The sequence below is a fragment of the Rhinolophus hipposideros genome, assembly GCF_964194185.1.
Source record: "Rhinolophus hipposideros genome assembly, chromosome: 2".
In the NCBI taxonomy this organism is placed as follows: domain Eukaryota; kingdom Metazoa; phylum Chordata; class Mammalia; order Chiroptera; family Rhinolophidae; genus Rhinolophus; species Rhinolophus hipposideros.
In genome coordinates, this window is record NC_138048.1 from 37,280,894 (window position 1) to 37,296,562 (window position 15,669).

A 15,669-nucleotide genomic window follows, 5' to 3' on the forward strand; every position below is an offset into this window, starting at 1 on the left:
CCCAAAGAAATGATTCTAGTTTTCATCAGTATTTTCATTTGAAGATCAATTATTTTATTTAATGTACATATTGCTATGCTTCAGAATAGATTATGGTTTTATAAATATCATCAATAGAAAATGAAAATGGAACTTTAATACAGTTGTTATAAATATATATGTGTAACATGAATAAATACTAAATCAAAGATTGTTCCATAACACTGATGATGACATGATATTTCATTTGGGAAACAAAAATATTTTATTACCTTACCCTATTATTGTACCAAGAATGTGTGTGTAGACTTTGGGTCAATGGACTATGAGAATTGAAAAGAAGCAGATCAATTAAAATATTCCTAGGTTTGTTTATCACATAATTAATGTGTCTTTTAATCTTTACTTTCTTGTTCTGTTTAATCATTGTTTTCTGTTTCTAAGTTTTACAAAAGTAAAAGTTAAAGATAGAGGAGGGAGTGATAGTAACGTAGTTAGAAAGGAATATTTAGTCCTAGTAAGAGAGCATTGAGACATGTGATATAAAGAGCTCAGTGCATAAATAAGTAGATAACAAACTTAAATTTCACACAGTGAGAATTCAAAAACAGTCAAAATGTCTCTTTTAAAAGAAAATAAATACTAAATTTTATCACTCATGAACACATCGTTAATAAAACGGTAGGACTTTTCATTTTGGTTTAAGATAAAGGCAAATGGACCTGTGATCATTTTTATAGATAAAAGATCTAAAGGGTCACATCTATATGATACATATAAACTATACAATATTATTTCATATCTCGTTTGGAGAGCACATCCTCAAGGCAGTAGGGAAAATCACCACTGCTGTCCTTGATCTCTTCCAGAAAGGAGCTTACAGATTTCTTACGGAAATTGAAGGACGCTCATGGGAAGTCCTTATCTGGACTGTCATTTGATGAAATTGTTTACAAGATTTCTCAATTTATTGACCCCAAGAGATCTCAGGTAAAATCCAAAACAAAACAAAAAACTATCTCTTTGCCCCTGTCGATAGTATTATAGTTAGCTGTTTTTTTACTATATATATATAAGTATGTTTTTATCAAAGTATAATTGAAACATGACAAACTGCACATATTTAAAGTGTAGAGTATGATAAATTTTGACATGTATACACCCATAAAATCATCACTTCAGCCAAAATAATGAATATATCTATCTATCCCCCACAATAATATCTAGCCCCTTCCGGTGCTCAGTAGAAGCACATTTTAAGTCTCTTTGAGTATCATTGAGGTCGTTTTTGGGGAGATACTTGACTGTCATGTAGTTTAATGTGACTTTGGTATATAGCTAAAAACATAAAGGTGAGAGTCTCGAATTCACAGTTGTTTTTTCTCTGCTCTACATCTTAAACAAAAAGTCTTTTATTTTTATTTTTATGAAGTATAATTGACGTATAATATTATATTGTTCAGTTGTACAACGTTTAAATACCTTATGAAATGGTCACGTTAAATCTAGTAACCATCTGTCACCACACAAAGTTATTAAAATGTCTGTTGGCCTTCTGTATGTCTTCTTTGGAAAATTGTCTATTCAGGTACTCTGCCTGTTTTTTTAATCAGATTGCTTTTTTGTTATATTGATTTATATGGGTTCCTTATAAATTTTGAATATTAATGCCTTATTGGATATATCATTTGCAAATTATCTTCTCCCATTCAGTGGTTGTCTTTTTGTTTTGTTGATGGTTTCCTTTACTATGTAAAAAGCTTTTTAGTTTGATGTAGTCCCATTTTATAATTTTTTGTTGTTGACCTTCCCTGAGGAGACAGATCCAAAACAAATATTGCTAAGAGCAATGTCAAAGAGTTTATTGCCTGTGCTTTCTTCTAGGAGTTTTATGGTTTCAGGTTACACATTTAAGTCTTTAATCCCTTTTAAGTTTATTCTTGTATATGGTGTAAGAACGTGGTCCAGTATCATTTTTTTTTGTATGTATCTGTCCAGTTTTCCCAACATCATTTATTAAAGAAACTTTATTTTTCCCATTGTATATTCTTGCTTTCTCTGTCATAGATTAATTGATCATATAAGCATGGATTTATTTTTATTTTTAGGCTCTCTCTGTTCCATTCATGTATGTTTCTGTGTTGTGCCAGTACCATACTGTTTTGATTACTATAGCTTTGTAGTATAGTTTAAAATCAACAAGTGTGATTCTTCCAGCTTTGTTCTTCATTCTCAAGATTCCTTTGCATATTTAGGGTCATCTGCAGTTTCATATAAATTTTTGGATTATTTGTTCTAGTTCTGTGACAAGTCCCATTGGTATTTTGATAGGGATTGCATTTAATCTGTAGATTGCTTTGGGCAGTATGAAAACTTGAATAATACTAATTCTTCCAATCCATGAGCATGATATATCTTTCCATTTATTTGTGTTGTCTTCAGTTTCTTTCATCAGTATCATAGTTTTTAGAGTTCAGGTCTTTCACTCCTTGGTTAAATTTATTCCTAGGTATTTCATTCTTTTTGATGCAATTGTAAACATGATTTCATAATTTGTCTTTCTGCTAGTTTATTATTAGTGTATAGGAATGCAACAGATTTCTCTATGTTATTTTTGTATTGTGCAAATTTACTGAATTCATTTATTAGTTACAATGGTTTTTGGTTACATGTTTAGTGTTTTTTTTATATAGTATCATATCAGCTACAAATAGTAACAATTTGACTTGTTCCTTTCCAAATTGGATGCCTTTTATTTATTTTTCTTGTCTGATAGCTGTAGCTAGGACTTCCAATTCTATGTTGAATAAAAGTGGCAAGAGTGGGCATGCTTGCCTTGTTCCTGATTTTAGAGGAAAAGTTTTCAGATTTTCATGATGGAGTATGATGTTAGCTGTGTGTTTGTCATATATGGCCTTTATTATGATGAGACATATTCCCTCTACACACACTTTATTGAGAATGTTTATCATAAATCGATGTTGAATTTTGTCAAATGCTTTTTCTGCATCTATTGAGATGATCATAGGATTTTTATCCTTTGTTTTGGTAATGTGGTATCACATTAATTGATTTGTGGATATTAAACCATCCTTGCAACCCTGGAATATCCCACTTGATTGTAGTTTATGATCCTCTTAATGTATTTTTAAATTAGGTTTGCTAACATTTTGCTGAGTATTTTTGCATCTATGTTCATAAGGGATATTGGCCTGTAATTGTTCTTTTAAGTATCTTTGTCTCATTTTGGTATCAGGTTAATTTTGGCCTTATAAAATGTTCTTAGAAGTGTTCCTTTTTCTTCAGTTTTTTGGAATGGTTTGGCAAGGCTAGGTATTAACTCTTCTTTAAATGTTTGGTAGAATTCACCTGTGATGCCATCTGGTCCTGGACTTTTGTTTGTTGGGAGTTTTTTTGATTACTGATTCAATTTCATTACTAGCAACTTGTCTGTTCAGAATTTCTATCTCCTCCTGATTCAGTCTTGGAAGATAGTGTTTCTAGAAATTTATGCACTTCTTCTAGGTTGTTCAATTTGTTGGCATATAATGTTTGTAGTTATCTCTTATGATCCTTTATATTTCTGTGGTGTCAATTGTAACTTTAATTTCTGATTTTATTTATTTGAAACCTGTCTTTTTCCTTGATGACTCTGACTAAAGGTTTATCAATTTTGTTAAACTATTCAAAGAACCAATTCTTGGTTTCAGTAAACTTTTTTATTGTTTTTTATTGGTCCCTATTTCTACTCTGATTTTTATTATTTCCTTCCTTCTTCTAACCTTGGGTTTCATTTGTTCTTCTTTGTCAAGTTCCTTTAGGCATAGTTAATCTGTTCTTCTATATCATCGAATCTACTGTAGATTCCCTTGTGTATTTTTTTCATTTCAGTTTATTGTATTCTTCTGGTTGGTAACTTTCTTATATTTTCTCTCTTTGTTGAAGTTCTCACTGTGTGTGTTCATTTTTCTCTCAAGCTCAGTAAGCATCTTTATGACCATTATTTTGAACTCTTTATCAGGTAGATTACTTATCTCCATTTCATTTAGTTCTTTTCTGAAGTTTTATCACGTTCTCTGGTTTGGAACCTATTCCTTTATTTCCCTATTTTGCCTAATTCTCTGTGTTTGTGTCTATGTATTAAGTAGATATGTCTTTCAGTCTTGAAGAGATGGCCTTATGCAGGTTACGTCCTGTGAGACCCAGCGGCACAATCCCCTCTGGCCACCAAAGCCAGGTGCTCCAGGGTGTCCCTTGTGTGGGCTGCATGTATCCTTCTGTTGTGGCAGGTAGTGATTGCTGCTTGTGTGCTGGGTGGGCAATGCTGTGTTTCCCCCCACCGCATGACTGGCTGTGTAGCCCAATTGTGGTGTCAGGATGTGTGGGGCTTTCATCAGAGGGTGTACACTGACTTTAGGAGGTTAGAGGGGGAATTCTAAAATGGTATCCACTAATACCGGCATCAACACAACAGAACTAGATCACAGAAATGGCTGCCACCAGTGTTTCAGACGCTGGGGAGAGTCCCTGCTACCTCCTGCCTCTCTGGAGGTCATTGCAAGATTAGTAAGTGGGTCGCCTTCACCTATGGTCTATATGCTTTCCATCTGGTGTTTTCTTGCTGGTTTTCAATTTGAGTGAGTCCATGCATGAGGCCTTTAGGAACAGAATTTCCTTTCACTGTAGTTGTATAGTTTTCCTAGATATAGTCCCCGTTGGTTTTCAAAGTCAGGTGTTTTGGGGTCTCATCTCTTCCTGTGCCATATAGAGAGGTTAGGATGCCTAAAGTGGAACTGGAATTCCTCACTCCTCAAGGATATGTTCTGTAGCTTTGAGATCCCTCCCACTGTGGACCTTAGTGGCTGGGGTGTGATTTTCTTTTTTTCCCTTAGGGGGACCATATCTCTCCTACCTTTCTCAGTGTTGTGTCTTGTTGTGGAGATTGTGTTCATCCAGTTTCTATCTTGAACTCCCTCAGGACTTCAACTCTAGTAGTTAGCTGTCTCAATTATCTCTATAACATGTTCAGAGAAATGAACAGCCTGTAATTGTATTCAGTCATCTGTTAACAATAAGCAATTCAACCTCAACTGGGCAAATGGCCTGGGAAGCCTTTAAAATATTTACCTCCCGATCATTCTGGAATAGAACTGGCCCTCTGGAAATTTACTCTAGGTTACTTTGAGTGATTCTAAAGAAAACGTTTTTAGAAATTTCCTGCACACACTTGTTTTAATTAAGAGTATATAGTTATTGTTGTCTTTAGCCGGCTCTAACTATATCAGTAGTATTGCCAACATTTTTTTTGAAGCATTACCATGAATCTGATTGACCTTTACCCTTTTGCTAATTTTCATTGTATCACATTCTGTGCTATTCCATCCGTTCTTCCTGTTTTAGGACAATCCTAAAAAAAAAATCAGTATGATATTCTTATTTTCAGAGTCAAGGAAAATCAGCGCCAAATGGTGGTCGTGTCTCCCCCAGCCACAGTCCACCACCATCCAGTGCTGCCCCACCCCCAAAGCCAGCCTGGAGGCCCCTCAGTTCACAGGGTTCTGCCACATGGGGAGGAGCCACTAATTTGGTGAGAGTGAGACTGTTGATTATAAATACATTTACATTTGGGAAAACAAAATGAAGTGAATACACCTTGTGTGTGTTTTCCTAGGATGAGGAGGAGGAAGAAGAGGAGCCTTGTGTGATCTGTCATGAGAATCTCTCTCCAGAAAACCTCTCAATTTTGCCTTGTGCTCACAAATTCCATTCTCAGGTAAACTTATTTTTTTTTTTTTAATATTTTATCATGAATCCACTAAGCGAGATTCATACTACCTTACTTGACATCATGTGTGTGTATCATTTTCCACTCCTGTGTCATGAATTCCTTATAATGCTGGCCTTTAGATAGCACACAGAAATATTTATGCCTGTTGCCCACACCTAGCCATGGACTGCGTTGTGCTTTCTCAGATCTCCGTACACGTTACAGGAGAGGAGGACAACGGTGGCATTGAAATGGTAGAGAATAGGCAGTTCCCTTGAGTAGACCTGGGAGAAATGGTGACTGCCATGGCAGTTCATTGTCAATTTAGCACCAGTGCCACTGCATCTCGAAGTGCTATAAATAACACAGCGTCCTCTCTCCACACCTCATAATGGCCCCCTACCATTAATGAATAGGACTAACCCTAGTAGTCTGCCCAGGCTCCTGTATTTGCTTTTGAAGATGCTGACTTGAGTTTTGATGTTAGGAAAATGTGAGACTGGCATATCTTTTGTTGATTCCTGGCATTTGTATAGATTAACTCCTGGCGTTGCTGCTGTGCAAGTGCTTTTGATATATAATTTATGATCCAAGTTTTCTGTTGCAGAGATGTAATCTGACACAGGAAAAGATAATCTTACACAAGAAAAGCTTCTCAGGGCAGTGAACAATAGCCAGCTCATTCAAGCCATATCTGTAAAACATTGTTTCAAATATATGTGATACACACTACAGAATTATATTTTGTATCTGCTCTGATATGGAGAAGTATACACAGAATGGCCAATCCCAAAAGATCTGCAGGATAGGTACTTAGCCACCTTACTTTCCCATTTGAAGTTTTCAAAGTCTAATCCATTTAGAAAATAAGTATTTCACAAAATCTGTTTTATTCTTTGCCATTACACATTGAATAGAAAGCAGGTAACTAATTCAGTTTACTTTTTAGGGTTAGGATTAATAGGATTATATATAGTGCCTTTTCTTAATCCTATCTCACCTAACCTAGCTCTCCATTATTCATACAGGTAAAAATGATTTGTTTTTGGAGAGTCAGTATTCAAGAAAATGACTTAACAAATAGTTCATATCCAAAGAGTACTACTATTGTTACCAAAGAAGAAGCAATACGAAAAGAATATGCATCATCTAGGGGTTTTAACTTCAAAGCACCATAGCGCTTGATACAAAGTCTTGGTGACTTTTGTATCTTTAGTTATGACTTTCTGGATTATACATGAGAACAATATATAATAAAATGAACTAGAGGAAAAATATAGCAGGTTTCTTCAGCCTCTTTGGTAGGAAGAACTGCTAGTCATCCTGAAAATTGGGGCTAGGGGAAGGCTCCTAGTAGAGTAAACTGGCAGAAAGGTGCTGTGCTGTTACCAGCTGTGTCTCTCAGTAAGCCATAGTGAAGGTGCCGTGACCGCAGCAGCTGGCTTGGCAATCCAGCAGGTCAGGCTCTGGGACTCACCGGTAGACATGTCGGTTGGCAACTCTGATATGCAGCTCAACGGCTGCCTCTGCGAGGCTAACTCTGAGAGGCTGACATGACTCTTTTTGCTCCTTAGTGCATTAGACCTTGGTTAATGCAGCAGGGGACATGCCCAACCTGCAGGCTCCATGTTTTGCTACCAGAAGAATTTCCTGGTCAGCCCAGCCGGCACTTACCCAAGATCTGATACAAGGTGTGACTACGCAAAGGAGGTTTTTGGACTCTATGATTTAGTTCTGCCTTTTGTTATGAGCTTATTGTGTGAGTGGTGTGAAGCAGTACATTCTTCAGTATTGTGTGGAAGAAGCGAGCTAATCTCATCAAAGCTGCAGCCAAAGAGGACAGGATCGAGAGGGTTTAAAGAAGAGAGGATGTTAAAGGTTACGTCATATTTGCCCTCATCTTTGTCGGTATTTTCTTCCAGCATACACATGATAGTTGTTAGTATGTATCTTAGGGTGTCTTTTCTTGTGTTTTTTCCTTCTTATTCCAATCATTCTTTGTTTGCCTTGCCACCATTATACTGCATTTCAACTTCCTGAAATAAATTTAAGCAAGAGAAAAAAGTGGAATAATAAACAAGTAGGAAATTTTCGCTGATTATAATGTTTCTTTTAGCTTTTGAAACTGCGTACAAAAAATATAGTTATTTAATTTTTATCTATCTTCCCCATTCTTTTCTATTCTCTAAAATATGTGCCCATGAAGACATTCTGAGCTGCTTGAGGGTGGGGAGCACACAGTGGTATGTTGGGTTGTGAGAGATGATTGTTAACATTTCAGGAATTTTGTGAGCCTGTTATCAAATTGTTGGTAGCTTGAAATCTGCCATAGCGGGAGTGTTTTACCCCATAGAAATTAGTAAATGCTCTAATTAAGTGCTTCGCTTCCCTTGAAGAGCCGGTTGTTAAATATTTGCCAGCATACCACTGGGACCACATCTGATCCTTCTGTGTACTCCCAGTGTCGTGCCCAGTAGGTGCAGCATAAATAGTCCCAGAATCAGAAAAAAGGAAGTGCAAGAAAAGAAGTTAATGTGCAAAGGAAGTCACTAGCTCTGTTGAATAATTGAGATCTTATGTTAATTTGTAAACATGCTCTTTGGACCTTAACATTTATACTTTGGAGGGATTTCTTTTTCTGACTTAAGTTTCTAATTTCATTTTTTGATGCTGGGGGTTATGGGGGACTATGTGTAGTTGCTTTTTGTGACAAAGTTGATACCCACTGGGCTAAGTTGCATATCTAAAGTTTGTCACTGAGCGCTGTCCTTCTTACAAGTCAAAAACCTATTTTGAAAATAGTGTTGTGTAATTGCTGTAAGTGTTGTCCATGTCTCTAGTCACAAAATTAAAAGAATTCAGTTACCTTGTAAGACAAATGTCACTTGGTTCGTATTGTTTTCCATAATTCATGGAATTGAGACTGTGAATAAGTGTTTCCTGACTTAACAACTATTGATGTGTATATTTCAGTGTAAATGTATCTTGAAGTTACTTTAAATCTCTATTTAAAACTGCTATTTCTGTAATTGTGTGCTAAATGTTTTCTTCTGTAATGAAAATAGACTGGAAAATGTGAAGAAAATAACCAAAATTGAAGGCTGTCATCTAGACACATAAAATGCCAAGAATGTATCGCAATTGCAAAATTCAGAACTTACAGGGCCTTTAATATAATTTTCTTGTCTAACACCTCAAGGTCATTGTCATATAGCAAATTACCTCGTAAAACAAATGTTTCTCAGTTTATGTTTAAACCGAAATTTCACTTTCATGTGGGAAAGAATAAATGTTTCTTAATTGAACACCTATTTTATCTGTGTATATCAGTTTAAATGTATCCTGAAACTACTTTAAATCTCTATTTCAAAGTCTATTTCTGTTTAATTGTGCTTAAACTTTTCTGTTATGAGAAAGGATAAGAACATATCTGAGGAGAAGGCAGTTCACAGGACATGTAGACTGGGGAAATGCCAAGGATGTCTTGGGACCACAGAATGTCGGAGCCTGTAGAGTTCTTACTGCTCCCCTAGGCTGTGCTCTCGTTTTACAGGTACATTTTAACCCACGGTCATGTGGCTAAGTAGTGCCCGAGGCAGTCCTAACCCCTGAGCGTCCTGACACTCAGGCACATGCTTTCTCCACGCACTCGTGCTGCAGGATTGTATTGGTGCTGACCTGCTATTCTTGACTTCAAGGATGGTGCCAGAAGACTTAACACAATAGCTGATATATGTAGTGTATATGTAGCGAGAATGGAGTAGTACTGTGAGCTTGAAGCTCATGTTCAATTCTGTCGAAGCTGAAGATAATGGGGTTTTTTTGAGGTATAATTTAATAATAAAGACAACTGTAGATTGTTTCTACTGTAAACAATCATCTTTGTTCATTCCTCTGAGTGGGGATCCAGAATACCATCCTGCCCAGAAGTGGCAATATTTACATCAAAAACACCTATGAGCACCTAGCAATGTCACTGTAGCTACTGTCAGAAGGTCCACCTGGTGATGTTTTCCATCATAACGTGCATGTGTGTAACATTTTTCAGCTTTTATGGGACACCTTCAAATGTGTTTGTTACTTCATTTCATCCACTAATAACTTGGAGGTGGGTATTATATTTATTTTACAGATGATAAAACTGAGGCCCAGGTAAGAGGGAAATACTTTGTCTGAGGTCACAGCTACAGAGTGGAATTCTGGGAAGTGAATGCAGATCTTCAGTCTCTTAACGTGTGTTCTTTTCCAGTACTTCACAGCTGCATCCACGTTTTAGGTTGACTTTGTGCACACACAAAAAAGTAGGGTTTGTTTTTCCCCCTTTTAAATAATATTCTTTAAAATAAGAAAATGAAACAGCTGGTAAACCTACCGATTATTTTGGGCTACAGATATGGCATTAAGTGCATAAAGCTATGTAATAGTGGTAGGACATGGAAAGAGAAGTTTGACTGACTTTTCTCAGGTCTTGATTTGCTTGGGATGGTTCCAGTTCATGCTGTTGTCTTAACATAGTTATTAATAGTGCCGCTTTCATTCTCAACAGTGTCCTGGTCTGGATGATGAATATTGTCGTACAGTTAATTCAGGGAAGGCAGGCTTATTTTTTTTTGTACTATTTTCTTTTTTTACCAGATTCAAATTTAGCAAGAATCCTCTGCATTTATAAAATGCTCCTGGAATATCTGATTACATAGCTTCTCGGGTAAGAATCCTAGTACTACAGTAGCTGAGGCCTACTCTGACTTGTAGCGAGATAAAAATAAGTGAATGTAATTTGTTGTAAAGATAACATGATTTCTGATTTTCTTGAGTAGGCAATTCTCAGAGATAACAGGCTCCTTTTCTTACATGTGGAGCCTGAGCCACATCACATTTACGTGGTGTATTTATTAAAACATTTGTTCCAAAAGGCTAGTCTGGAAACTGCATCTGCACGCTAAAGTTTGAAAACCATTGGCCTAGCAGAAAGTGGTTTTTCTCAGGCAGATCTAGGTTTGAATTTTTGAATTCCATCTCTGGCATGTTGCGTGATGATAAATTGCTTAACTTTTCTCAACCAAATCCTTTTCTGTAAAATGAGGAAAAGTTTACTTGCCTGACATTTATTATTCTTTCCCAAAGTAGCAAACCTTCCATTAGTCATTCAACCTGTTTGAATTTACTCTTGGATGAGAAAATTCCTAAAAAGTTTGTAATCTTTAACTATTCTTACTGTTTTTTAACTATTCTTATTATATAACAATGAAGGGAGGAGAGCGTATAATCATTAATCCTACTTCTTTTTACAAGACCCGAGTATTTTGTGCAATAAATTTATTGCATAAAATATCACACCGCCATAACATTTGATTGATGCATTTGAACTGCATGAACTTGAATAATCCTTAATACTACCTAGCAAGGTTGAAAAGCTGATCTAAGAGACTGAAAGTTTTGAAGGTATATACGAAAAGTGTCATCTCTTTTTGGGAGACAGGAATACTGAGGAAATGATTTGTTCAAGGTCACACTGCTATTGAGTAGGGCAATGATTCTAGATTCCTGACATCAAATTAATGTTCTCTCTCGTAACACCATACTGCTTTAAAGAAACAAACAAACACACACCAAAAACAAAACTACTTGAAAATTACCAGTTTATTTCTTCAGGTAAAAACAAGTTTAGAATAGTCTTCTCATAAGGACTCATTATTCTAACTCACAATAAAGTCAAAATTACAGTGTTCTTACTTCAAGGTTGATGGTACTTGATCAGTATTTTAAAAAGGCATAGTACCGATGTTTTACCTTTTCACTTTCAAACATCATATTGGTGTTCATTTAGAACATGTCTCCAGGGTTGTATCATTTTCTTAAACTTTGAAATTTTACAACCACTATGAGGATTCCAATATCACATAACACAGTCCTGCGTGTAAATAATCTCAGTCAGTGTGATAGCTCAGGAAAAATACTAGTGTAGAAAACTAGTATCATGGGCCCTTGACTTCTCTCTTGAAATATTACATGACAAAAGGAAAGGCTAATTACAAACTGCAGATATGAAGTCCGCATTATTTTAGGTCCAAGAAAGACTTTTAATTCTAACAGCCTAAGACAAAAGCCATTCCTCAGCAATTAAAAGGAAAGCACTTTATTTATAATTTCAGTTAAGAACAGTGGTTTGTTTTAATAAATTATGAACGCATTTACAACATTATCAGTCTATTACAAAATAAACCTAATAAGAAATTCAAAACCAACATATATTTATTGGATATATTTTTTAAATAGCCAGGACCTCTCACTACTCTCTGCCCAACTCATCTTTAGTCAAGACTTGATATGTTCCTTGAAGACATAACAACAGCACAGATCATTATATCAGAGAATGATCACTGTGAATGTCTATTGAATGCTTGTTACAGGAGAGTACCATTTTGGGTTTTGGGTATGTCAAGTGGCAAAGAACAAGGTCCCTGGCCTGAAGGAACTCTGTCTTAAGGTGAGAGCAAGCAACTCAACCTCTCAAGACAGCTAGTGTTAAAATACAGCATACATTCAGTGCCAAATGAATCACACAGGCAAGGACTATTGTAGTTTGGTCATTGCAAGATGGGGGAAGCAGAGCTTCTGACTGAAAATGGAAGAATGGAACTGGATCTTGCAGCTAATCACACCAAGATATAACCTTAGGTATTCTCTATCTGGAACATTCTTTTGGGATTACATGTGTCATTTGTTTTCTTTCAGTTCTCTGTTCAAATGTGACCTCAGCATAGCTTTCCTTCACTGATCAAATAGACATCTTCCCTACCACATATACCATTTTCCTCTTGTTATCTGAAATTCAGTTGTTTCCCTGTTTATTATCTTTCTTACAATGTGAGAGTCATAAGAGCGGGAATCTTGTCCGTCTTGTTTACCATTGTCTATCCACTGCCTAAAACATTATCTGGCACAAAGTAGATAGTCAGAAAATACATGTTGAGTAAATGGGCCTTGTGAACCAAGTAGAATTCACGTAAGAGAACACAGTAGCTATTCTAGGTAAGGACAATGGCTCAAAAAACAAGTGTTCCTTAGATCTTTCTAATCATGGTCTGTCTATATATGGCTTTTCCCTCTCTCCATGGAGATTTCAGTAATACCTAGGATAATTATAATATCACTGATGGACAGTGCAAATGATTGAGCTTGCCACTATTATAATCCCAAGTCAGCTTGGAGCCAGTGAGCTTTTTCCTGGGCCTGCCAATTTTCCCTGAACACATAGAATAAAAATTGTCAAAAAGGACTTGGTTAGGTCCCTAGAAACATAATGTTACAAATCATATAACAAAAGTGTGAAGACTTTCAAAACAATCGACTTTTTTTCAGGATTTTCATGAAAAAAAAGAGAAAGACTAAAAATGATGCCAAAGGATGAAAATGAAACCAAGGTATAATTTATCAAGGTTTATGAAAACTTTCTTTCAAAACTGTTTTGACAGTTTACTCAGATTTCTTTGCAACTACTGCTTGACAGGTAGCTATCTGCCAATCTTCTCTTATTTACCAGGCCTTAGTAGACAAAATCCCACAAAATTGCCAAAAAGCTACTGAAGAAAGTACACACACGAGTGCTTTTTATTCACCGTCAGCACCAATACTGCCCAGTCTATACCATGAGATCATCTGTGGCCTAGTCTATTTGGGTTAGCATAAGTCTGCATTTCTTCCTTTGAGATAGGACTCAGAATCTTTTCACTTAGTGTTCTAAATAGTTAAAGCTCATCAAAGGCTCTATGATAGTAAGTAAGGGGCAGCCACCACAGAGTGAGACTACACACCAATATATTACAGCTTTGACAGAAGTTCACTAAAATCTATTTTTAAAAATAGTTCATTTATTTTAATAATATGTGTTTTTTTCATTATCAAAGTAATGCCCAGAAAATTTCAAACTACAGAAACATAACAAAACTTAGCAAAAGGCCCAGGGGCCCGTAGACCTGTTGCTACATACCAGCTACCCATAAGGCTCAACCACTGAAAGATCCTCCTTAGGTGGGAGGGCCAGGCTGGTTGACCTGGTGTTGACAGTGCCCCAGTGATACCACCTTAGTTGGACAGAACAGGGTTCCAGGGAGTTATGGGCTGTGGCCAGTGATTTGCACAAAATGAATTCAGATTCAGTTCTTATGCCAGTGCTGAGCCAGCAGCCACCAGTATTTCCAAGATAGTCCACAAAACTGTTCAATAAAAGACTGTAATCATATCAAGTATCTTCTCTGATGTGAAACTAGAAATCAATTACAAGCAAAAAACTGGAAAACACACAAACACATGGAGACTAAATAACATGCTACTAAATAATGAATGGGTCAACAATGAGATCAAGGAAGAAATCAAAGATACCTTGAGACAAACAGAAATGAAAACACAAAAACCTAAAATCTATGGGATATAGCAAAAGCATTCCTGAAAGGAAAATTCATGGCAATGCAGGCCTACATAAAGAAGAAAAATTGCAAATAAACAATCTAACTTTACATCTAAAGGAACTGAAAAAAGAACATCAAACAAAGTCCAAAGTGAGTAGAGGGAAGGAAATAATAAAGATGACAGCAGAAATAAATGAAATGGAATCTAAAAAAATAATACAAAAGATCAATGAAACCAAGAGCTGGTTTTTTGAAAAGATAAAGAAAAATGATAAACCTTTAACCAGACTCATCAAGAAAGAAAGAGAGGACCCAAATAAACTCAGAAGTGAAAGGAAATTTGACAATGGACTCCACAAAAACAGAAAAAAAATTTAAGAAAATACTACGCGCAACAATATACCAACAAATTGGACAATCTGGGAGAAATGGCTAAATTCCTAGATGCATACAATCATCCAAGGTTGAAACAGTACATGATAACTGACATTACAGACACACACATGCAAATAAACAAATAAATTAAATAAATAAGTAAATAAATAAACAAATAAATACCAAGGATGCTATGAAACAGGACTAAATGACAGAACCAAGAAAAACAACAGACAACAGAAACATTCTAGATATTGGAGTTATGAGATAAAAACTCTAAAATACCTATGTGTAATATATTCAAGAAGACAGACGAAAAGATGGTAAATTAGAATTTAAGGATTGCCAGCTCAGATTATAAGAATAAAAGAAACAAACAAAAACCACTACCATTTTTTCTATTTTGAAAGGAAACACCTGAAATATAAGAACGTAGAAATATTGAAATTAAAACATGTAAGAAGTTATATGCAAACACCTAAATAAACTCAACACAGCTACATTAATATCAGATAATATAGACTTTAAGGCAAAAATTATAACTAAGGTTAGAGATATAATGATAAAAACCTAATTTCAAGGGAGATAGAACAATACTCAATTTGGGCACGCCTAATAACAAAGCCTTTGTAAAATTGACATAAGTAAAAGGAGAAATGGATGACTCCATAATCACAGCGGGGTATTTTATATACCTGTTTATGTATGTAGAATACTGCTATCAACAGCTGCAGAAACCAAAAACCAGCTCTTGGTTTCAGTGATCTTTTGTATTATTTATTTAGATTCTATTTCGTTTATTTCAGCTCTCATCTTTATTATTTCCTTCCCTCTACTCACTTTGGGCTTTGTTTGTTGTTCTTTTTCCAGTTCCTTTAGATGTAAAGTTAGTTCTCTTCAGCTACACTTGGAAGGCTGACCAAAGCAGACCATGTGCTATGCCACCGTGTTCTCAGAGCGAAGATAAAAAAATCCTTTTGTGCTTCTTAAATAAGACACAAAAAAGTCTAATCATAAAGAATTAGATTAATAAATGGATTTCATTACAATTAAGATTTTATGTTTATTATAAGACCATTGACCTGTGGGACTTCTGGCTACAGTGACATGAATCTTCTGTGTGAAATGAATCCTCTCTAC

General features: G+C 35.7%; 1 protein-coding gene across 8 annotated transcripts in view; it reads left to right on the forward strand.

Moving 5' to 3' along the window:
• The window catches only part of DZIP3 (DAZ interacting zinc finger protein 3), a 93,675-nt gene extending 84,616 nt beyond the window's left edge, over positions 1–9,059 (forward strand). For 6 of the 8 annotated variants that reach the window (XM_081068382.1, XM_081068386.1, XM_081068387.1 and 3 more), the window contains 4 exons: positions 849–969; positions 5,423–5,566; positions 5,651–5,752; positions 7,321–9,059. In XM_081068382.1, coding sequence (XP_080924508.1) covers positions 849–969; positions 5,423–5,566; positions 5,651–5,752; positions 7,321–7,431 — 478 coding nt within the window. In that variant the 3' untranslated portion in view covers positions 7,432–9,059. Of the gene's footprint in view, positions 1–848; positions 970–5,422; positions 5,753–7,320 lie in introns of those variants that run through there. The other 2 variants (XR_013994614.1, XM_081068385.1) reach the window with 2 other exon arrangements.
• The last annotated feature ends 6,610 nt before the right edge of the window (positions 9,060–15,669 follow it).